Source organism: Anomaloglossus baeobatrachus, chromosome 11, assembly GCF_048569485.1.
Source record: "Anomaloglossus baeobatrachus isolate aAnoBae1 chromosome 11, aAnoBae1.hap1, whole genome shotgun sequence".
NCBI classification, from domain to species: Eukaryota; Metazoa; Chordata; class Amphibia; order Anura; family Aromobatidae; genus Anomaloglossus; species Anomaloglossus baeobatrachus.
In genome coordinates this window covers 40,921,218-40,945,399 of record NC_134363.1, presented here as the reverse complement: position 1 = coordinate 40,945,399, position 24,182 = coordinate 40,921,218, and the positions used below count along the sequence as shown (strand labels likewise).

The 24,182-nt window shown below is 45.5% G+C and overlaps 1 protein-coding gene across 1 annotated transcript in view; it reads right to left on the bottom strand.

Moving 5' to 3' along the window:
• LOC142256342 (uncharacterized) overlaps positions 1-19,996 on the bottom strand; it is a 47,453-nt gene extending 27,457 nt beyond the window's left edge. Inside the window, exons 1-2 of the mRNA XM_075327974.1 lie at positions 19,498-19,996; positions 5,855-6,028 (exon numbers count right to left, since the gene is read on the bottom strand). Coding sequence (XP_075184089.1) covers positions 5,855-6,028; positions 19,498-19,576 — 253 coding nt within the window. The 5' untranslated portion in view covers positions 19,577-19,996. The remainder of the gene's footprint in view (positions 1-5,854; positions 6,029-19,497) is intronic.
• Positions 19,997-24,182: the final 4,186 nt, after the last annotated feature.

The following is a 24,182-nucleotide window of genomic DNA, read 5'->3' as shown; positions in this document are numbered from 1 at the left end:
CATGAAGAAGATTTCCAGGACGTGGGGACTGTATAATGACATAATGCAAAAAGAAATGGCTGCACGGGGAAGACTTACAGAACGTGGGGTCCGTATATTGACAATGCAAAACGAAATGGCTGCATGAAGATTTCCAGGACGTTGGGTCTGTATAATGACAGAATGCAAAAAGAAACGGCTACAGAGAAGACTTCTAGGATGTGGGGACTGTATAAAGACATAATGCAAAAAAAAATCGGCTGCACGGAGAAGACTTCCAGGACGTTGGGTCCATATAATGACATAATGCAAAAAGAAACGGCTGCAGAGAAGACTTCCAGAATGTGGGGTCCGTATAATGACATAATGCAAAAAGAAACGGCTGCACAGAAAAGACTTCCAGAACGTGGGGTCCGTGTAATGACATAATGCAAAAAGAAACGGCTGCAGAGAGAAGACTTCCAGGATGTGGGGATTATATAATGACATAATGCAAAAAGAAATGGCTGCACAGAGAAGACTTCCAGAATGTGGGGACTATATAATGATATAATGCAAAAAGAAACGGCTGCACGGAGAAGACTTCCAGGACGTTGGGTCCATATAATGACATAATGCAAAAAGAAACGGCTGCAGAGAAGACTTCCAGAATGTGGGGTCCGTATAATGACATAATGCAAAAAGAAACAGCTGCACGGAGAAGACTTCCAGGATGTGGGGTCTGTATAATGACATAATGCAAAACAAAAACGGCTGCACGGAGAAGACTTCCAGGATGTGGGGTCTGTATAATGACATAATCCAAAAAGAAACGGTTGAATGAAGATTTCCAGGACGTGGGGACTATATAATGATATAATGGAAAAAGAAATGGCTGCACGGAGAAGACTTCCAGAATGTGGGGAATATATAATGATATAATGCAAAAAGAAACGGCTGCACGGAGAAGACTTCAAGGATGTTGGGTCCATATAATGACATAATGCAAAAAGAAACAGCTGCAGAGAAGAATTTCATGTCCAGAATGTGGGGTCCGTATAATGACATAATGCAAAAAGAAACATCTGCACTGAGAAGACTTCCAGGATGTGGGGACTGTATAATGGCATAATGCAAAAAGAGAAACGGCTGCACAGAAAAGACTTCCAGGACGTGGGGTCCGTGTAATGACATAATGCAAAAAGAAACGGCTGCAGGGAGAAGACTTCTAAGATGTGGGGATTATATAATGACATAATGCAAAAAGAAATGGCTGCACAGAGAAGACTTCCAGGATGTGGGGATTATATAATGACATAATGCAAAAAGAAACAGCTGCACAGAGAAGACTTCCAGGACGTGGGGTCCGTATAATGACATAATGCAAAAAGAAACGGCTGCACAGAAAAGACTTCCAGAACGTGGGGTCCGTGTAATGACATAATGCAAAAAGAAACGGCTGCAGAGAGAAGACTTCCAGGATGTGGGGATTATATAATGACATAATGCAAAAAGAAATGGCTGCACAGAGAAGACTTCCAGGATGTGGGGATTATATAATGACATAATGCAAAAAGAAACAGCTGCACAGAGAAGACTTCCAGGATGTGGGGTCTGTATAATGACATCATGCAAAAAGAAACGGCTACAGAGAAGACTTCCAGAACGTGGGTCCGTATAATGACATAATCCAAAAAGAAACGGTTGCAGGGAGACGACTTCCAGGACGTGGGGTCCATATAATGACATAATGCAAAAAGAAATGGCTGCACGGAGAAGACTTCCAGGATGTGGGGTCTGTATAATGACATAATGCAAAAAGAAACGGCTGCACAGAGATGACTTCCAGAACGTGGGGTCCGTATAATGACATAATGCAAAAAGAAACGGCTACAGAGAAGACTTCCAGGACAAGGAGTCCGTATAATGACATGATCCAAAAAGAAACTGTTACATGAAGAAGATTTCCAGGACGTGGGGACTGTATAATGACATAATGCAAAAAGAAATGGCTGCACGGGGAAGACTTACAGAACGTGGGGTCCGTATATTGACAATGCAAAACGAAATGGCTGCATGAAGATTTCCAGGACGTTGGGTCTGTATAATGACAGAATGCAAAAAGAAACGGCTACAGAGAAGACTTCTAGGATGTGGGGACTGTATAAAGACATAATGCAAAAAAAATCGGCTGCACGGAGAAGACTTCCAGGACGTTGGGTCCATATAATGACATAATGCAAAAAGAAACGGCTGCAGAGAAGACTTCCAGAATGTGGGGTCCGTATAATGACATAATGCAAAAAGAAACGGCTGCACAGAAAAGACTTCCAGAACGTGGGGTCCGTGTAATGACATAATGCAAAAAGAAACGGCTGCAGAGAGAAGACTTCCAGGATGTGGGGATTATATAATGACATAATGCAAAAAGAAATGGCTGCACAGAGAAGACTTCCAGAATGTGGGGACTATATAATGATATAATGCAAAAAGAAACGGCTGCACGGAGAAGACTTCCAGGACGTTGGGTCCATATAATGACATAATGCAAAAAGAAACGGCTGCAGAGAAGACTTCCAGAATGTGGGGTCCGTATAATGACATAATGCAAAAAGAAACAGCTGCACGGAGAAGACTTCCAGGATGTGGGGTCTGTATAATGACATAATGCAAAACAAAAACGGCTGCACGGAGAAGACTTCCAGGATGTGGGGTCTGTATAATGACATAATCCAAAAAGAAACGGTTGAATGAAGATTTCCAGGACGTGGGGACTATATAATGATATAATGGAAAAAGAAATGGCTGCACGGAGAAGACTTCCAGAATGTGGGGAATATATAATGATATAATGCAAAAAGAAACGGCTGCACGGAGAAGACTTCAAGGATGTTGGGTCCATATAATGACATAATGCAAAAAGAAACAGCTGCAGAGAAGAATTTCATGTCCAGAATGTGGGGTCCGTATAATGACATAATGCAAAAAGAAACATCTGCACTGAGAAGACTTCCAGGATGTGGGGACTGTATAATGGCATAATCCAAAAAGAAACTGTTGCATGAAGAAGATTTCCAGGACGTGGGCACTATATAATGACATAATGCAAAGACGGCTGCACGGAGAAGACTTCCAGGACGTTGGGTCCATATAATGACATAATGCAAAAAGAAACGGCTGCAGAGAAGACTTTCATGTCCAGAATGTGGGGTCTGTATAATGACATAATGCAAAAAGAAACAGCTGCACGGAGAAGACTTCCAGGATGTGGGGTCTGTATAATGACATAATGCAAAAAAAAATCGGCTGCATGGAAAAGATTTCCAGGATGTGGGGTCTGTATAATGACATAATCCAAAAAGAAACGGTTGCATGAAGATTTCCAGGACGTGGGGACTATATAATGATATAATGCAAAAAGAAATGGCTGCACGGAGAAGACTTCCAGAATGTGGGGACTATATAATGATATAATGCAAAAAGAAACGGCTGCACGGAGAAGACTTCCAGGATGTTGGGTCCATATAATGACATAATGCAAAAAGAAACGGCTGCAGAGAAGACTTTCATGTCCAGAATGTGGGGTCCGTATAATGACATAATGCAAAAAGAAACAGCTGCACGGAGAAGACTTCCAGGATGTGGGGACTGTATAATGGCATAATCCAAAAAGAAACGGTTGCATGAAGAAGATTTCCAGGACGTGGGGACTATATAATGACATAATGCAAAGAGAAACGGCTGCACGGAGAAGACTTCCAGAATGTGGGGTCCGTATAATGACATAATGCAAAAAGAAACGGCTGCACGGAGAAGACTTCTAGGACGTGGGGTCCGGATAATGATATAATGCAAAAAGAAACGGCTGTACGGAGAAGACTTTCAGGACATGGGGTCTGTATAATACGTTCATATGAAGGGAATCTGTCAGCAGGTTTTTGCTACCTCATCTCAGACCAATCGGATAGAGAGGAACCCAGCGGCTTTTCTCATCGCCTGCCAGTGCACAAGAGACCTGTCCCTCAAGGAGAGTGGGCAAGGAAAAGCCACCGGGGACCTGCCTGACTGTGGCTTTTAGAGTATGTTTTTCTCTGAAATGCCGCAGCGTTTCAGGGTCACCCATGCCTAGCTGAAATCATGAAATCCACTATCAAGTTCCCTTTAAAAAGGACCCTAATGTCGTGTTTTTGGGTAACCGAAGACCCCAAAGAGCCCTTCTACAGGATACGCTTTGAGCACTGAGATGCCCAGCGATCTCTACCCGTGCTCTGCAGAACCGCTAGTTGAATGAAGCGGAGATCTCCATACTCGACCTTTCGTTGTCTATGGGTCTGATGACAAGGGTAGACAACAGTGCTTTGCTATTTCTAGCAGTCCCATAAACAATGAGGACAGTGGACGTCAAACATGTGCAACTGTGCTTCATTCAAAGAACCAAAGCCCCGTTCTAGAGATCGCTGGAGTTCCCAGTGGTTGGACCTCCATCAAGTTATCGTCTATCCCATGGATGGGGGGGGACACTTTAGCTTTTGGGAATAGCCCTTTAATTATTTCTATGGAATAATTATTTCCCTGGAGACTCAGTGGTGGTTTTTGGTCATGTCCTGGAGGTTATAGCATTTTAAGGTGGGTTTCCATCTCCCGACTTGCGGCATTAAACTACGTCCAAAATACTACTTGATCAGCGGTGGTTGGACAACTTAGGCCCCTGAATTTTCTCCTTTGTTCCTTGGGGATTACGTTCACACCCCCGACAAAATGGGATTTGACCGTAATGATGCAATTATTTCCCTGGAGACTCAGGGGTGGTTTTTGGTCATGTCTTGGAGGTTATAGCATTTTAAGGTGGGTTTCCATCACCCGACTTGAGGCATTAGTCTATGTCCAAAATACTACTTGATCAGCGGTGGTTGGACAACTTAGGCCCCTGAGTTTTCTCCTTCGTTCCTTGGGGATTACCTTCACACCTCCGACAAAATAGGATTTGACCATAATGATGGAGATGGAGTCACCGTCTGCACCACTGGTGGACACATCCAGAAGAGGGTGCCTGTGTAAGAACAATATAGGGGCCCTTTGTGGCCAAAGAGATCATCCAAATACACAAATCCACCTGCTGTGGAGATGGAAATGGCCCCCTTACCTTAATGATGTCTCCACCCTTGGTGTGCTCCATTGTACATCATTTTTGGCCATATATGCCTATTGGAGGTGGACACGAAGGCCTTGACTACAACTTCTAGATGTCTACCTCCAATAGGTGTATACGGCTGAAACTCATGCACAAAAGAGCACACTAGAGGTCACATATCATTGGTGCAGCCGCACAGGCCCAAGAGGTTGGGGGCCCATTTCTACCTCCAGAGCAGGTGGATTTGTGCATTTTATGAGCTCTTGGGCTGCAAAGGGCCCCTATATGGTTCTTGCCCATTGGCCCTTTTCTGGATGTGTCTGCCAGTGGTGCACATGGTGGTTCCATCTGCATCATTATTGCCTCCCAAATCCAATTTTGTGAAGGATTCATACGTAATCCTTGACGGCACCATCGAACATAGGAGAAAATGCAGTTTGACTACATATAATATGTTTGCAAAACGATGAGTAATAGATTGTCAGCCTATGTGCTCAGTGTGCTTGGTAGCACACGTCCTGTTTACACTGTACAATGTGCTGCTGAGAAGCATGATCTTTTCTGAGAACCGACAGATCATTTCACCCGACGAACGTTTCGCCTATACACTGGACGATTGGCAGCCTGTTTACGCTCCACAATTATCGGAAATTGAGTCGTCATAAAAAGCACTCCATGGTCTAAAATGGACTTTTAGTGTATATGGGCAGCGTTAGGCAGGTAATATCTACAATCAAATAATAAAAACCTTATCAGTGCACTCACCTGTAAAATGAGGGAGCGTTTCAGTGACGCCAATGCTTTCAGACAGGTTGCAAATATCTGAGTCACCGGAGGAATAATCAGGGGAGGTAAGATAAGCCAAAAAGGGCAAATCTATGTCATTGACATCATAGTCATACTCCGGACAGTCCCAGGAACTCGTGATGGTGGGAAGATCTGCAAATAAAAGCCACATCAAGGTTCAGAATGCTTTATACGCGGATATAATAAGACTCTTTCTTTTGTTACTTGATTCTCGGGTGACGTAATTTGCTTTAGACCAGACCTTTCACCCCAAAACAAGGACAGGTTCTGTGACCTCCATACTGAGGTCCTGTATACACATTACATCAATCGTTCAGTCAACAGACATTCTTCCTGAATAATCTAAGAATAAAACTGATGGCACATTCTACCTTTCTAATGTAAACAGGTGCAAAAAAACATAGTAACAAAAAGGAGACAGCTGCACTCTGTAGTGCTAAGATATATAGAACAATGAATATGGGTATATAGACATACATTACTGCTATGAAAAACATGTAAAAATTGAGATACTTAGCACACAAAAATGGCCAGTTTTATGTAAGCCCAACAGCCAGCGGCAAGGTGTCCTCTTTTTGTTGGGTCCCTACAAAACTAATGCCTCTCTTTGGATTAAAAAAAACCCTACAATTTATGGGCAGCTTTTGGGCTCACATAAAAGTAGGCAGGGACCTAACAAAAAGAGGTCACCTTGCCATTGGCTGTTGGGCTCACATCCAACTGGTCATTTTTGTGTGCTAAGTATCTCACTTTTTGCATGTTTTTCATAGCAGCATTGCATGTCTATATTTCCATATTCATTGTTACACATATCATACCACTACAGAGTGCAGCTGTCTCCTTTTTGTTACTATGTTTCATGCTCAGTTTGCACCTGTTTACAATAGAAAGGTAGGATGTGCCATCAGTCTTTTTCTTAGATTACAGGGTCTTGCCTTCTGATTGAGCACTCCTGCTCTTCAGTCTCAGGCTATTTTAATTCTCCATTTGCAAGTTCCTGTCCACCCATAAATTGGAGGTTTTTAAACCATAGAGAGGCATTAGATTAGTCAGGGACCCAACAGCCTTGTCACTGGCTGTTGGGCTCACATAAAACAGGCCATTTTTGTGTGCTAAGTATCTCAATTTCTGCATGTTTTTCATAGCAGTAATGCATGTCTACATTCCCATATTCATTGTTTTACATATCTTAGCGCTACAGAGTGCAACTGTCTCCTTTTTGTTACTATGTTTCATGTTCAGTTTGCACCTATTCACATTAGAAAAGTAGGAAGTGCCATCAGTCTTTTTCTTAGATTACAGGGCTATGCCTTCTGATTGAACACTCCTGCTCTTCAGCCCTAACTGGATGACTAAGATGATCACTCGGACCACTACTTCCTAAGCGGCCATTGAGGGTTCCACGTACCTCCTTAAGAATCCGGGGGAAGGAGCAGAATAAAAGATAAACCAAAATTAATAATCAGCCTTGAAAAACACTTGGCAAACAAGCTGTAAGTCCAAGCAGGGTCCGAGTGGGAAATGGAAGCCTGGAGAAGCTTTAAATAGTTACACCCACTGGGTGATAAGGCTGACTAAATTACAGCATGGAAACACCTGTTGTCAGAAAGGCAATGAACAGAAACAAAGTGTTCAGAACCAGGACTGTGCTTCAGTGGAGAGGGAAGGGTGACTAGGGGGATCTGAAGATCAGGATTGACTAGAGTGACATGATCGCTTAACTATCTCCATCAGTCGAATTAAGGCTGCTTTACACGCAGCAACATCGCTAGCGATGTCGCTGGTGAAAGCACCTGCCCCCATCGGTTGTGCGTCACAGGCAAATCGCTGCCTGTGGCGCACCATATCGCTAGGCACCGTGACACGGACTTACCTTCCCAGCGACGTCACCGTGGCCGGCGAACCGCATCTTTTCTAAGGGGGGCGGTTCGTGTGGCATCACAGCGACGTCACATGGCAGGCGTCCAATAGAAGCGGAGGGGCGGAGACCAGCTGCATTATTGACACGCCCACCTCGTTGCCAGAGGACGCAGGTAAGCTGTGTTCGTCGTTCCCGGGGTGTCACACATTGCGATGTGTGCTGCCTCAGGAACGACGAACAACCTACGTCCAGAACAACCAACGAGATTTTGAAAATGAACGACGTGTCAACGATCAACGATAAGGTGAGTATTTTTGATCATTAACACTCGCTCCTAGCTGTTACACGCAACGACGTCACTAACGACGCCGGATGTGCGTCACGAATTCCGTGACCCCGACGATATATCATTAGATATGTCGTTGCGTGTAAAGCCCCCTTTAGACATTAGGCGAGCATGCTGCTCCATTCAATCCTGACACCAGAGGAGGAACAGTGGGGGGATACAAATCGGGAATCCAAGATGTGGATTGGTCATAAATGTCTTTAATGGGAAAACTCTTATAGACAGCATATTACAGCATGTTTTAAAAGGGTCCATCTATGACTGGAAGAACTTGCCGTCCGAACAGAACGTTCACCAACTTCGTAATACGCTTTCTATGTCAAATCACCAATCCAAGATCTTAACTATGATACATAAATGTATGTTTAGTTACATCCCAAAAGCCATACAAAGAGCCTCAAGGTCTTTTGCTCAGTGACAGACGTCTCTCTACGGTAATTGCCAGATTCACCAACTTTGTAATACTCTTTCTATGGGAGATTACCAATCCAAGATCTTAACTATGATACATAAATGTGTGTTTAGTTAAATCCCAAAAGCCATACAAAGAGCCTGAAGGTCTTTTGCTCAGTGACAGATGTCTCTCTACGGTAATTGCCACATCCACCAACTTTGTCATACTCTTGCTATGTGAAATCACCAATCCAAAATCTTAATTAGGATACATAAATGTTTGTTTAGTTACATCCCAAAAGACATACAAAGAGCCTCAAGATCTTCTGCTCAGTGACGGACGTCTCTCTACATTAATTGTACGTATAAACTGAATGGCCTCTTTATTAAAGACACCCATCTAGTAGCACAAGGGCAAGATAGTTACAGTTGACGACATCTTCTTAATGGTCCGTGCTACCTCATCTACAGATGGGACTATGAAGGGTAGGGAAGCAGGGAAGATAAGTACCCATGGAGAGCCAAGTAAACTCTCACCTCACCATTAATCCGCGTTCACTATTTGAATAGTGTAAAATTTGGACACTTCCATCAGCATGGTGCAACAGAAGTTGGGATTCACCAGACTAGACAATATTTTTCTACTGCTCAGTTACACTAATTTTGCCATCACAGGGACGCTCATCCTTGATCATCGGATCGTCCAATTGAAGCTTCACACTGCTGAGCTCATAAAGCATTTTCTAGAATAGACACAAATGTTATAAACTCTCACATTCTCAGTTTCAATTGTCGGCAAGAAAGAGCGGAACGATCGCGGTTGCAAGGGTTCCAACTTTTCCATGCTCTGATAGCCCTCAGCACCCAGCTTTCCTATATTCTGATATACATCTTTTTGTCAGCACCCAGCTTTCCTATATTCTGATATCCATCTTGTCCTCAGCACCCAGCTTTCCCATGCTCTGCTATACATTTCTAACACAGCATCCAGCTTTCCCATGCTCTGGTAGACCTCAGCACCCAGCTTCCCTATATTCTGATATCCATTTTATCCTCAGCACCTGGATTTCTCATGTTCTGATATACATCTTTCCCTCAGTACCCAGCTTTCCAAAGCTCCACTATACATCTTTCCCTCAGCACCCAGCTTTCTCATGCAGTCTTATACATCTTTAACTCAGCACCCTTGATAGCCCTCAGCATCCAGCTTTCCTATATTCTGATATCTATAATATCATAAGAACCTAGCTTTCCTATGCCCTGTTATACATCTGTCTCTCAGCACTCAACTTTCCCATGTTTTGCTAATATATCCCTCCCCTATACTTTTTAACTCAGCACCCAGCTTTCCCATGCTCTTGATAGCCCTCAGCACCCAACTTTCCTATATTCTGATATCCATCTTGTCATCAGCACCCAGCTTTCCCATGCACTTGATAGCCCTCAGCACCCAACGTTACTATATTCTGATATCCATCTTGTCATCAGCACCCAGCTTTCCCATGCACTTGATAGCCCTCAGCACCCAACTTTACTATATTCTGATATCCATCTTGTCATCAGCACCCAGCTTTCCGTTGCCCTGCTATACATTTTTCTCTCAGCACTCAACGTTCCCATGTTTTGCTACACATCTTTCCCTCAGCACCCAGCTTTCCTATTCTCTGATGTCAAGGGAAAGCTGGGCGCTAAGGGAAAGATGTATAGCAGAGTATTGGAAAGCTGGGTACTGAGGACAAGATGGATAGCTGGATGCTGAGGGAAAGAGGGATATCGGAGCTGGGGGAAAGATGTATAGCAGAGCATTGGAAAGCTGGGTGCTGAGGACAAGATGGATATAAGAATATGGAAAGCTGGATGCTGAGGGAAAGAGGGATATTGGAGCTGGGGGAAAGACGTATAGCAGATCATTGGAAAGCTGGGTGCTGAGGACAAGAGCCAAGTGTCAGTATAATTATCCTGTGCCCCGAGGGAGGCAGGGACGGGGGGCCAAGGTCCAAATTTTGCACTCGGTCCATTGAACTCTAGTTATGCCTCCGTCGATTGTAGAATAGATGAAAACCAATTAAATGAGCCAGAATATGAAGTTTGAGGATTCTATGGTGATTTTTATGTTCTTTTTATTTGAAGATATTTTGATTATATAAAGTCGTTTTCACTATTATGGGATATGAGCTTCCGGTACGGTAATGTTTGCCTTTCTCCTTGCGTGATGTGGCCCGTACACGATCGAGTCTCGTCCGTGCGTGCTGGATCTGGAAATGTGAATGTTGATATTTACAACAGGACCTGTTCCGATTCCTTCTTATCTATCATTATTTTTTTTACTGGAAGTTCTCGCAAGCCGCACATTCCTGTTATACCTGTTGTCTGCGCCGCTGTGCAATGCCAGGAATAGTGAAGTCATGTCAGGCATTCAGTACCCGCAGTACGACCACCCTGCGCGCCGCGCGGCTGACGCTGCGCTCAACCTGTACATTCTGCTCCATGGGTTCTAATGAAGGGCGAAAAAGGTTTGTCTGCACGCATCCGCTTACTGTGCTTTCCTATAAAGCTGAGTGCCACAATAAAATGTATCTAGAAGTGGAATATGTTGATGCCTTAAAGAAAATCTGTCACCATGTTTTTCCTCCCCATCTGAAAGCAGCATGATGTATGGGTAGAGACCCTGATTCCAGTCATGTGTCACTTACTGTGGTTTTGATAAAATCCCTGTTTTCTCTAATGCAGATCTAGCTGTTCTCTGAATGCTGATCTCTCTAAACAAGTGATTGGCAGCTTTCTGCCTATGCACAGCGTACACAGAAAGCTTCCAATTAGTTGGACCACTTAGCAGCAGATTTAATAGTCCTCTAGTAATAATCTCCTGCTGCTAAATCTGTGATTAAAACTACAGCAAGCAGCTCAGTAAGTGACACATTGCTGAAATCAGGGTCTCTGCCCCTACATCGTGCTGCTCTCAGGTGGTAAAAACTTTCTGATGGATTCTTTTCAGTGTTTCAAGGACATCTGGATAATACTCGGCACCACGGGGAGCTTACATACAGCTGCTGGTGACAGTAGCCGCACCAGCACGCCTATATGACTGACATCCGGCGGCTCCTGGGATGAACAACATTAATTTTCTCCCTGTACTGCAATTTCAGTTTTGCATCCAATCAGTGGTGGGGGCGTGGTTGGACTACCTGGCAGAAGGTTTTACTAACATCATCCAGAAGAGGTATATCTTGATGCCTGACCCTATAGATGTAGAGGCAGAGACCCTGATTCTAGTGATGTGTCATGTACTGGGTTTTTGATAAAATCCCTGTTCTCTCAGCTGCAGATCTAGCTGTTCTCTGAATTCTGATTTCTGTATACTAGTGATTGGCAGCTTTCTGCCTATGCGCAGCGGACACAGAAAGCTTCCAACTAGTTGGACCAATTGGGAGCAGATTTTACTTGTCTTCTAGTAATAATCTAATGCTGATAAATCAGGGATTAAAACTACACTAAGCAGCCCAGTAAGTGACACATCGCTGGAATCAGGGTCTCTGCCCCTACATTATGCTGCTCTCAGGTGGCAATAACTTTCTGACAGATTCCCTTCAGTGATTCAAGGACATCTGGATGATATACTGCACTGCGGTGTGCTCACATACAGCTGCCGGTGACAGTAGTCACACCAGCACGCCTATATGACTGACAGCTGGCGGCTCCAGAGAGGAACAAAGTTAATTTTTTCCCTGCAGCAGCAATTTCAGTTTTGCATCCAGTCAGTGGTGGGGGCATGGTTGCACTACCAGGCAGCAGGTTTTACTAGTCACCTAGTAATAATCTCCTGCTGATAAATCAGTGACTAAAACTGCAGCAAGCAGGCAAGTGACACATCGCTGGAATCAGGTTCTCTGCACCTATATTATGCTGCTGTCAGATGGCAAAAACTTTCTGATGGATTCCCTTCAGTGTTTCAAGGACATCTGAACAATATATTGCACGAGGACAAGCTTACATGCACCTATATGACTGATAGCCGGCGGCTCCTGGGAGGAAAAACATTAATTTTCTCCCTGCAGCTGCAATTTCAGTTTTACGTCTGGTCGTTATTTTATTTCTTTTTTTTTGTTTTGTTGACCATGGTGCAAGAAGTGAAAATTATGACTTATTAAAACCCCAAGAATGGGGTAAATCGTTTTCTTTTCTGTCGTTAACAGCAGTTTCTTACACATGTACATTCCTATTTTACACAGAATAATGAGATGCCCAAACAATAAAGGTTTACAGAATATCCTATAACAATACCAGGCGTGAGGTTTTTCCCCTGTACTGTCACCTCTAACCTGTTATTAAAGGGCAAGACCAGTGAAAGGTTTATTACGGCCTTCGGCAGTGCAAGGAGTCTGTAAGACGGAAAGTCTTGCCTTGAACTCCTATATTGCCATTGGTAGGAATGGATCTTAATGCTTCAAAAAACAGAAATCTCTGCATGGCCTAAGGGATTATCCAACACCATCATGTTTTTTTCATGACATATATACATATGACAAAGCTTCCCTGGCTTCCCGCCTCTAGCAATGAGAGTGGTATTGCCATATTACCGCTACAGTCAGTGATTGGTTGCAGCGGTCACACAGCTCTCCGCCTCTAGTAATGAGAATGGTCTTGACATATTACCGCTACAGTCAGTGATTGGCTGCAGCGGTAACACAGCTCCCTGCCTCTAGCAATGTGAGTGGTGTTGACATATTACCACTAGTCAGTGATTGGCTGCAGCAGTCACACAACTCCTCGCCTCTAGCAATGTGAATGGTGTTGACATATTACCGCTACAGTCAGTGATTGGCTGCAGCGGTCACACAGATCCCCACCTCTAGCAATGAAAGTGGTGTTGAGATATTAGCGCTACAGTCAGTGATTGGCTGCAGCGGTCACACAGCTCCTCACCTCTAGAAATGTGAGTGGTATTGACATATTACCACTACAGTTAGTGATTGGCTGCAGCGGTCACACAGATCCCCACCTCTAGCAATGAAAGTGGTGTTGACATAGTAACGCTACAGTCAGTGATTGGCTGCAGTGGTCACACAGCTCCCCACCTCTAGCAATGAAAGTGGTGTTGACATATTAACGCTACACTCAGTGATTGGCTGCAGCGGTCACACAGATCCCCACCTCTAGCAATGAGAATGGTGTTGACATATTACCGCTACAGTCAGTGATTGGCTGCAGCAGTCACACAGCTCTTCGCCTCTAGCAATATGAGTGGTATTGACATATTACCGTTACAGTCAGTGATTGGCTGCAGCGGTCACACAGATCCCCACCTCTAGCAATGAAAGTGGTGTTGACATATTAGCGCTACAGTCAGTGATTGGCTGCAGTGGTCACACACATCATCAATGGACGCGTCGGCATTTGGGGATTGGTAAAACAAATATCCTTTTTTTTTCTGCAATTTTACTCTGTCATAGGCAGTTCTTAAAAATGTCAAACCCCTTTAATTGCTCTCTATGCTTTAAATTAAGGGGCATTCTGATTTGAGCATTGCATGTGTGTACAAATGTCTGATATAGCTCGTCCATGTTAATTCCTTACAGCGGCTACAGGGAGAAAATGAAATTAAATTCTCCACAGCCGGCAGCAATTGTGCAACCCCACACCATGACCCTCTACCACCATGCCTAACTGTAGGCAGGACACACTTGTCTTTGTGCTCCTCACCTGGTTGCCACCACACACGCTTGACCCCATATGAACCAAATATGTTTATCTTGGTCTCATCAGACCACAGGACGGTTCCAGTAATCCATGACCATAGTCTGGTAATCTTCAAATCTCATCAAACTATTTGCGGCTTTCTTGTGCAGCCTCTTTAGAAGAGTCTTCCTTCCTTTCCATGCAGAAAAATGTGATGCAGTGTGCGGCGTATGGTCTGAGCACTGACAGCTGGACAGCCCACCCCTGTAACCTCTGAAATGTGTGGCGTATGGTATGAGCACTGACAGGCGGAGCCCCCCATCCCTTGTAACGTCTGTAGTGTGTGGTGTATGGTCTGAGCACTGACAGGCGGACCCCCCCACCCCTGTAACCTCTGCAGTGTGCGTCATATGATCTGATTACTGAGAAGCGGACCCCTCACCCCTGTAACCTCTGCAATGTTCGGTGTATGGTCTGAGCACTGACAGGCGGACCCCCACCCCTGTAACCTCTGCAGTGTGTGGCGTATGGTTTATGCACTAACATGTGGACCCTCCACCCCTGTAACCTCTGCAGCAATGCTGGCAGAACTCATACATCCATTCTGAAAAGACAATCTCTGGATATGACGCTGAGCACGTCCATTCAGCTTCTGTGGTCGGCCATGGTGAGGCCTTTTCTGAGTGGATCCTGTCTGGTTATACCTCTGTATGGTCTTGGCCACTGTGCTGCAGGTCAGTATCAGGGTGGTGACAATCTTCTTATAGCCTTGGCCACCTTTATATAGAGCAACAATTTTTTTTTTTTTTTTAGATCCTCAGAGAATTCTTTGCCATGAGGAGCCATGTTGAACTTCCAGTGACCAGTATGAGAGAGTGTGTGAGAGATAACACCAAATGTAACACCCCTGCCCCCATTCTCACCGGAGAGCTTGTAACAATAATGAGCAACATGACACCAGGGAGGGAACATGGCTAATTGGGCACAATCTGTCCATTTTCACTTAGGGGTATACTCACTTTTGTTGACATTAATGGCTGTGTGTTGAGTTATTTAGAGAACACCCCATTTACACTGTTATGCAAGCTGCACACTGACACTGCACATTGTATCACAGGGTCAGATCTCCAGTGCTGTCCCATATAATAAAATATTGATAAAAATATGAGGGGTGTACTCACTTTTTGTGATACACTATATCTATCTTTCCACAAGTATAAAGTACACGAGAGTTCACGTGTTCAATCTGTAGTATGCTAGGTGCTCAGATTCCATGACTGCGGGGGTTTGGGTGTGGGATATTTACATACACCATATATAAAAGATTTTTTACAAGCAGGTAAGGTTTTATAGATATTTCTATTATTATCCTAGGAATTGTTTTTTTAATACATAACTAGTAACTGGATCAGGTACTGGCGGATCGGTGCAGTGATGAAGGATTTCCTGGAGAGCCATGAATGGGCCCAAATGGTATCACAGCTAGAAAACAGGGGACACGGATTGTTCTTACGCATTATCGTTGGTGTTCATAAATAACTGCACTCGGTGGTGACATAAAAGTCAGATTTTCTCAAGAAATTAGCAAATTACGTGTCAAAGGAGCGGCCAAGACGTCACACGTGGATTTCTGTATCCTCAGGGGCAAACACCATATGACAGTATAACCAGATTTCTGGTTGAAAACCAAGGAGACCTCTGCTGTTATCTTGTGTCCGATTTTAGCACCATTTTCAAGATCTGTGCTTGTTGTCAATGATAGGAGGGTGGGGTGGTGGCATACACTTGTTTCAATCCAGAGGTTAAAAAAAACACGTCCCGATCATGGCTGACACAGGTACATGAAGAAAGCTATGGACAAAAGTGTGTGCCCCCTCCTCATCACACCTACAGGAATCCTTCCGACCTCCTGTTCTATATCTATAGAGGTCCCTATGCTAAAACAATGGCTCCCACTCTTATGGGAAGGATTTCTAGAAGTTTTTGGAGGTGTTTGTGGGAATTTTTGACCCTTTATCCAGATGAGAATTTGTTAGGTGACACTGATGTTGGGGAGAGGCCGGGATCACAATCTCTAGTCGAGTTGTTTGATGGGGCTGAAGCCGGTCATGTTCTTCCACCAAACTTCCCTTATTCATGTCTGTATGGACCTTGTGCACTGGGCACAGTAATGGGGGCCTTCTCCAAACTGTTGGCACAATATTGGAGGTTACAATTGTCCAAAATGTCTTGTGCTGAAGGATAAAGATTTGCCTTCACTGGAAGTAAGGAGCCAAGGACAACCCTCGATAACAGCCTAGATCATTATCCTCTTCCAGCAAACTGTACAGGGGCACAGTGCAGTCAGGGGGTGATGTTCTCCATTCACCAAACCCAGACTCCTCCATCAGACACAGAGCAGTGCGATCTATCACTGCACAGAACACGTCTCCTCCAGGATCCAGTGGTGGCAACTTTACACCGCTCCATACGATGATCGGCATTGTGCTTGGCGATGTATGGCTCGGCATTGTTCTTGGTGATGTACGGTTCGGCATTGTGCTTGGTGATGTACGGCTCGGCATTGATCTTGGTGATGTACGGTTCGGCATTGTTCTTGGTGATGTACGGCTCGGCATTGTGCTTGGTGATGTATGGCTTGGCATTGTGCTTAGTGATGTACGGCTCAGCATTGTGCTTGGTGATGTACAGCTCGGCATTGTGCTTGGTGATGTACGGCTCGGCATTGTGCTTGGTGATGTACGGCTCGGCATTGTGCTTGGTGATGTACGGCTCGGCATTGTGCTTGGTGATGTACGGCTCGGCATTGTGCTTGGTGATGTACGGCTCGGCATTGTGCTTGGTGATGTACGGCTCAGCATTGTGCTTGGTGATGTACGGATCGGCATTGTGCTTGGTGATGTATGGCTCGGCATTGTGCTTGGTGATGTATGGCTCAGCATTGTGCTTGGTGATGTGCGGCTCGGCATTGTGCTTGGTGATGTGCGGCTCGGCATTGTGCTTGGTGATGTATGGCTCAGCATTGTGCTTGGTGATGTATGGCTCGGCATTGTGCTTGGTGATGTGCGGCTCAGCATTGTGCTTGGTGATGTATGGCTCGGCATTGTGCTTGGTGATGTATGGCTCAGCATTGTGCTTGGTGATGTACGGCTCGGCATTGTGCTTGGTGATGTATGGCTCGGCATTGTGCTTGGTGATGTGCGGCTCGGCATTGTGCTTGGTGATGTATGGCTCGGCATTGTGCTTGGTGATGTACAGCTCAGCATTGTGCTTGGTGATGTACGGCTCGGCATTGTGCTTGGTGATGTACGGCTCGGCATTGTGCTTGGTGATATATGGCTCGGCATTGTGCTTGGTGATGTACAGCTCAGCATTGTGCTTGGTGATGTACGGCTCGGCATTGTGCTTGGTGATGTACGGCTGCAGCTGCTCGCCCATGAAGCTCCCGACGGGTGCAGTGTTTGTGCTGATGTCACCAGAGGAGGTGTGGACTGTGCAGTTATAGGGTCAGCAGAGCGGTGGTGACTTTTCTGCCCTCTGCTCCTCAGCACTCGGCCCCCGCTCTGTAACAATACGGGGTCTCCACTTCGTGGCTGAGTTCCTGTAATTCCTTCTACTTCTCAATAATATCACTCACAGGTGATGGGGGAAAATTTAGGAGGAAGAAATGTCATGAACGGACCTGTTACACCGATGGCTCCTATTACAGGACACGCTGGTATCAGTGAGCTCTGCACCACCAGACGATCTGTCACATGATAGTAAAGGCAGACAGCATGGAGGTTGGCCGGGGGTTATAATCCGGGGGAGATGGGGCCAAATGTTATACCCTAGAGGGGCTAGATAGTAGACACTCCACATGCTTTGTCAGGGCATTTGTCACATGCCCCTGACTAAGCATTTGTGAAACACAACTATGTTGAATTGGGCGGCTGAGCTGCTCTTTCAGCATGTAACTAAATTTTTGGGCACGCCAATATGATCTTCTTACCTTGTATATTTAACCTTGTACTATCATTTTTTTCCTTAGACTGTTTAAATAGCCTACTCTGCTATTTGTGACACCTCTTATTAGGTTCCCTGTTGGTTCACTCACCAAAATATGTCTACTGTGTTAAATAAATACATACCGTATATGTTTTTTTTAACCCATACAGTATATCAAACCTATTTTTTATCATTATAACTAATTTAGACCAACACATATTTATATTAGCGCTTTGGGACCTTAACTTTACCCTGGGTTGCGTTTTTTTGGGTTCTGTATTTACTGTAGATAGTTAAATATGAGAATGACACTGACTTATTATATTATAGGCTCTATGACCACTAAATAATAAAACAGTTGTAACAGTTTTAAAAAGATGCAAAGAAAAAAGTTTTTGAAACTTTTAAAAAACCTTTGATGTGTTCTACCCATTGGTCAGAGAATAAAGTTTTCAAAACTTTAAAAAAAACTTTACCCATTGGTCAGAGAATAAAGTAAAAAAACTTTACCCATTGGTCAGAGAATAAAGTTTTCAAAACTTTGTAAAAACTTTACCCATTGGTCAGAGAATAAAGTTTTCAAAATTTTGAAAAAAAACTTTACCCATTGGTCAGAGAATAAAGTTTTCAAAATTTTGAAAAAAAACTTTACCCATTGGTCAGAAAAGAAAGTGTTCAAAACTTTGAAAAAATGTTACCCATTGGTCAGAATATAAAGTTTTCAAAACTTTACCCATTGGTCAGAGAATAAAGTAAAAAAACTTTACCCAATGGTCAGAGAATAAAGTTTTCAATACTCAAAAAACTTTACCCATTGGTCAGATAAACAAATTTTCAACACTTTACCCAATGGTCAGAAAATAAAGTTTAACACTTTAAAAAAAACTTTACCCATTGGCCAGAGAATCAACTTTTCAAAACTTTGAAAAAAAAACTTTACAAACTGGTCAGAGAATAAAGTTTTCAAAAGTGTACCCATTGGTCAGAGAATAAAGTTTGTAAAAACTTTACCCATTGGTCAGAGAAAAAGTTTTCAAAACTTTGAAAAAGCTTTACCCATTGGTCAAAAAATAAAGTTTTGAAAACTTTAAAACAAACTTTACCCATTGGTCAGAGAATAAAGTTTAAAAACTTTGAAAAACGTTTACCCATTGGTCAGAGAATAAAGTTTAAAAACTTTGAAAAACGTTTACCCATTGGTCAGAGAATAAAGTTTTCAAAACTTCGAACCCAAAATCTCTAGAAGGAATGATCAGAAGTGATCGGGTGATTTCCTGACGAGAAACTTTAACACATAAAAAGTTTTTTAAAAGTTATGGTATTGTTTAAACTTCTCACCTGTTGGGCTGGCACTGCTGGCCAGATCTGCTGTGAAGCTGGAGAAGAGGTTGTAGGGCAGTGCCGATGAGTGGTACATCCTGGCCGGCTCTCAATCGTCTGGATACGTAGACTTCAATCATAGGAGATGAGAAGATGACATAGTCCTTAGGTGCTGAGTGGCCACTTTACTGTGATAGGAAACTGGGCCAGAGGGGATGAAAGGCTGACTGACGGGACAGGAGGAGGACGGTTTACTGGAAACCAGTACACAGCGGACTAGAAAAGTCCCAGTTATGCCATTGGCTGTGGCTTTACCTGTTCTCTATTCAGGAGTTCACAAAGCAACTGTTCCAAGAAGCGTCAGGGAGTGAATAGGGACCTAATCGGGGTTTCTCCGTCTCATTGTTTTTCGGGTAGTACCGCTTTCCCAGAGTTTCAGTTTAATGTGGCTCGGTGGCAGCCTGCCAGCTCTTACCTTGTCATTAGCTTCAGGGCACTCCCTGTAAGTTTATCTGAGAAAACAAAGAGTTACTGTCGGGTGACAGACGGGCCGCATTCTTCAGAATTAGAGGCTAAGGGACCAACGACCATGACAAAAATAGCCTTAAATGAGAGGCCAAAGCCGTAATCATCCATCAGATATGAAGTGGTCGTTTACCTGCGAGGGTCGCTGTACGGTCAGCTATTCGCTGGATCGCTGCAATGGCTCCCTCTACTGGCCAGTTTGTTGGTTACGCCACAATTTTTAATTTTCTATGGTAATAAGAATTATTCTTAAAGGGATTGTCCAGGGGAAAAAAGTTGTGACTGATCATTGAGGGTCCCCGGGATCAGACATTTACCAATTGTTCCAAAACGACACGCTGCTCCATTCATCCTCAAAGCTGAGTGCAGCGCTCGGCAGCCCCATAGAGAATGGATGGAGCGGTGGTCGAGCTCCATCCAGAGCCTAAAGGAATTGTCCACTACTTTGTAGAAGGAACGGGACAGCCGACGTCATGCTGATTGACAACCGGCTTCCCACTTAGGCGGTGGAGAGCCAGCTGTGGTCCAACACCTGGAACCCCCACCGATCAGCTACTGTTGGTCCCGGTGGCGGCAGCAGGGTAGCCGGAAATGCTCAGTTCCGGAGCTGCTCCGTCTTCTGATAGTGGCCGCGGCTGCGTACTGCACACCCATCTCCTATTGATCTGAATAGGAGGCGGATATGTAGTACCGACAGCCGACATCAGAAGACAGAGCAGCTCCGGAACTGAGCATATCCGGCTACGTGCTGCCGCTGCCGGGACTGAGAACAGCTGATTGGTGGGGATGCCGGGTGTCGAACCCCAGCCATCTGACACTGATGACTTATCCTAAAGATAGGCCATCAATGTAAAAGTAGGGGACAAGTTCTTGGATATCCGGGACTGAGAACAGCTGATGGGTGGGGATGCCGGGTGTCGAACCCCAGCCATCTGACACTGATGACTTATCCTAAAGATAGGCCATCAATGTAAAAGTAGGGGACAAGTTCTTGGATATCCGGGACTGAGAACAGCTTATTGGTGGGGATGCCGGGTGTCGGACCCCGGACATCTGACACTGATGACTTATCTTAAAGATAGGCCATCAATGTAAAAGTAGGGGACAAGTTCTTGGATATCTGGGACTGAGAACAGCTTATCGGTGGGGGTGCGGGGAGTCGGAACCCGGCCATCTGACACTGATGACTTATCTTAAAGATAGGCCATCAATGTAAAAGTAGGGGACAAGTTCTTGGATATGCAGGGCTGAGAACAACTGATTCGTGGGGGTGCTGGGTGTCGGACCCCGGCCATCTGACACTGATGACTTATCTTAAACATAGGCCAACAATGTAAAAGTAGGGGACAACCTCTTGGATATCTGGGACTTGAAATAAAAGTGCCTAGGCACTAACAGCTGGGTAGTTACTACCTACCTGCCTCATGTCCAGCGTCGTTCTTCACCGGAACGGAAAGCCCCTACAGTGGCTTCATCAACAGAGCGGTGGCTTCTCAACCGTTCTGCTCTGTAGACGGGTTGGGACTGCACACATCATGCTGATTGACAACCGGCTCTCTGCTGGCTAACTGAAGGAGCCGGCTGTCAATCAGCATGACGTCGGCTGTCCCGTCCCGTCTACAGAGCAGAACGGATCAGAAGTTGCTGTGCTGTTGACGCAACGTCAGTGGAAGTAGCTGAATCGAAAGCAGGTGTGGTTTGTGCTGGCGAAGAGCGGTGCCGGGCACAACAGTCAGGTAGGTAGCAACTAACTGCCTTTTAGTAGACATAATCAAAGCCGAGGGTCGGTGTTCGGACCGAACACAAACTTTACCAAAACACAGAGATCGGATGCTTTACGTATACAAACCACTCGTGCGAGCATGGCTGTGCTAGGGTACGTTCGGTGCTCAGCCGAGTGCGAGCCACTTGCAGAGTTTGATCGGTTCACACTGGGGGTAACAACACCAGGAATGGATGTAATGTGCACCATAACAAAAAAAAAAACCCCGACCACCCTCCCCCGGAAGTGATCTGTCTATGGCTGGCTGCATATAGTGCATATAGGTGGAGACCCGAACTGCCCAATTAGTGACTTCCATTGGGGTTCAGGTCAAGTCCGAACTTTTTCAAAAATCCGGATGAACCCACCAAACCGAACTTCCACGGGTCCACTCATCTCTACTTGTTAGTATTTTTTCACTTTTTTTTAAGTCCCGGATAAACCCTTTAAAAGTTCCCCATTCTGCCGATCAGTGTGGATCCCCACCGAGCAATTTGAGTTATTCCCAATATAATAAGTCATAGCTGTGGGGGTCCATCCAGTGATCCGGAGACCTTTGCATCCGGGAACCAAGTTCTTCAAAGCCCCATCTTGAATGGAGCAAAGGTGCACATACTCAACCTCTGCTCCATTTGTTGTCTGTGGGATTCCCAAAACAGAGGGCTGTGCTCAGCTTTCTTCAGTTCTAATCTTTTAAATGGAGGGATCAGGTTCAAAGGTGATAAAAGGACCAGAGTAAAGATATGAAATGCAATAGGCCAGCCTAAAAAGATAGGGTATGCTTAGAACTGGGAATTATCCTGTTTGTCCGAGGTAGCGCAATCCAAAAAACAGGTGCATGACAAAAGAGATTTCAGGATTTAGCCAATTCCAGCAATGGAGACTGGCTGGGAATCCCTAGGTTGGATTTTGGTCTGGATTGTGACTGGGCCGCTCACACTAAGGAATATGCTCTAATCTAAACCATCTATTGTAGCTCTGGCCGGATATTTTGGGTCATTCTCCTGTACGAAGGTGAATCTACATCCCAGCCTCAAAGCTGTTGCTGCCTCTAACAGGTTTGCCTCTAGGATTGTCCTGTATTTAGTTCCATCCATCTTCTCATCAACTCTGTCCAACTTCCCTGCCCCTGCTGAAAAAAAGCTTCCCCACAGCAGAATGCTGCCTCCACCATGTGCGACTGTGTGGATGGTGTTTTCAGGGTGATCTTAGTTTTCCTCCACACATACCGCGTTTCCCCGATAGTAAGACACCCCCGATAGTAAGACGTAGTGGGGTTTTGGGGGGGGTCGGCTAATGTAAGACGTACCCCGAAAGTAAGACATAGTAAACGGAAAGCGTTATTTATTTATTTTTTTTTTTTTCTTCTTTACAGTACCGGCAGCCGACTATTGTGAACGATCAGCTGATCGCTCCCAATAGCCGGCGGCCGAGCGCTCTCACATGCCGGTGGCCGAGCGCTCAGCTGAGTGCCCTGACATGCCGGCGGCCGAGCGCTCAGCTGAGCGCCCTGACATGCCGGCGGCCGAGCGCTCAGCTGAGCGCCCTGACATGCCGGCGGCCGAGCGCTCAGCTGAGGGCCCTGACATGCCGGCGGCCGAGCGCTCAGCTGAGCGCCCTGACATGCCGGCGGCCGAGCGCCCAGCTGAGCGCCCTGACATGCCGGCGGCCGAGCGTCCAGCTGAGCGCCCTGACATGCCGGCGGCGGCCGAGCGTCCAGCTGAGCGCCCTGACATGCCGGCGGCCGGAGCGCTCAGCTGAGCGCCCCTGACATGCCGCGCCGGCCAGACCCACATCGGAGCCGCCCAGCTGAGCGCCCTGACATGCCGGCGGCCCGCGCCGAGCGGTCCAGCTGAGCGCACCTGACATGCCGGCGGAGCTCCGGAGCGCCCGGCTGAGAGCTGTCACATGCCGGCGGCACGAGCGCGCCAGGGCCGAGCGCCCCTGACATGCCGGCAGGCCGAGTGTCCAGCTGAGCGCCATGACATGCCGGCGGCGACCGAGCGCTCTCAGCTGAGAGCTGTCACATGCCGGCGGTCGGGCGCTCAGTACCGAACGCTCGGCCACCGAGAAATGTTGCAGTAATGTTGTCCGTGGTCCATCAGGACCACGGACAACATACAAAAACACGCAGCCTCAGTACCCTCATGTGCAGCAATAGCGGCAAGTCCCCATACGGTACATTGCATGGAGACTTGCTGCAATTGCTGTGGGATTTTTTTCCAATATAAGACATACCCCAAAAGACATAGTGGGACTTAAGGGGGTAAAAAGAATGTAAGACACTGTCTTACTTTCAGGGAAACACGGTAGTGTTTTGCATTTAGCCTAGTCTCACTGGACCAGAGCCCCTTCTTTGACATGTTCGCTGTGTCTCCTACATGGCTTTTTGCAAATTCCAAATGGGACATCTTAT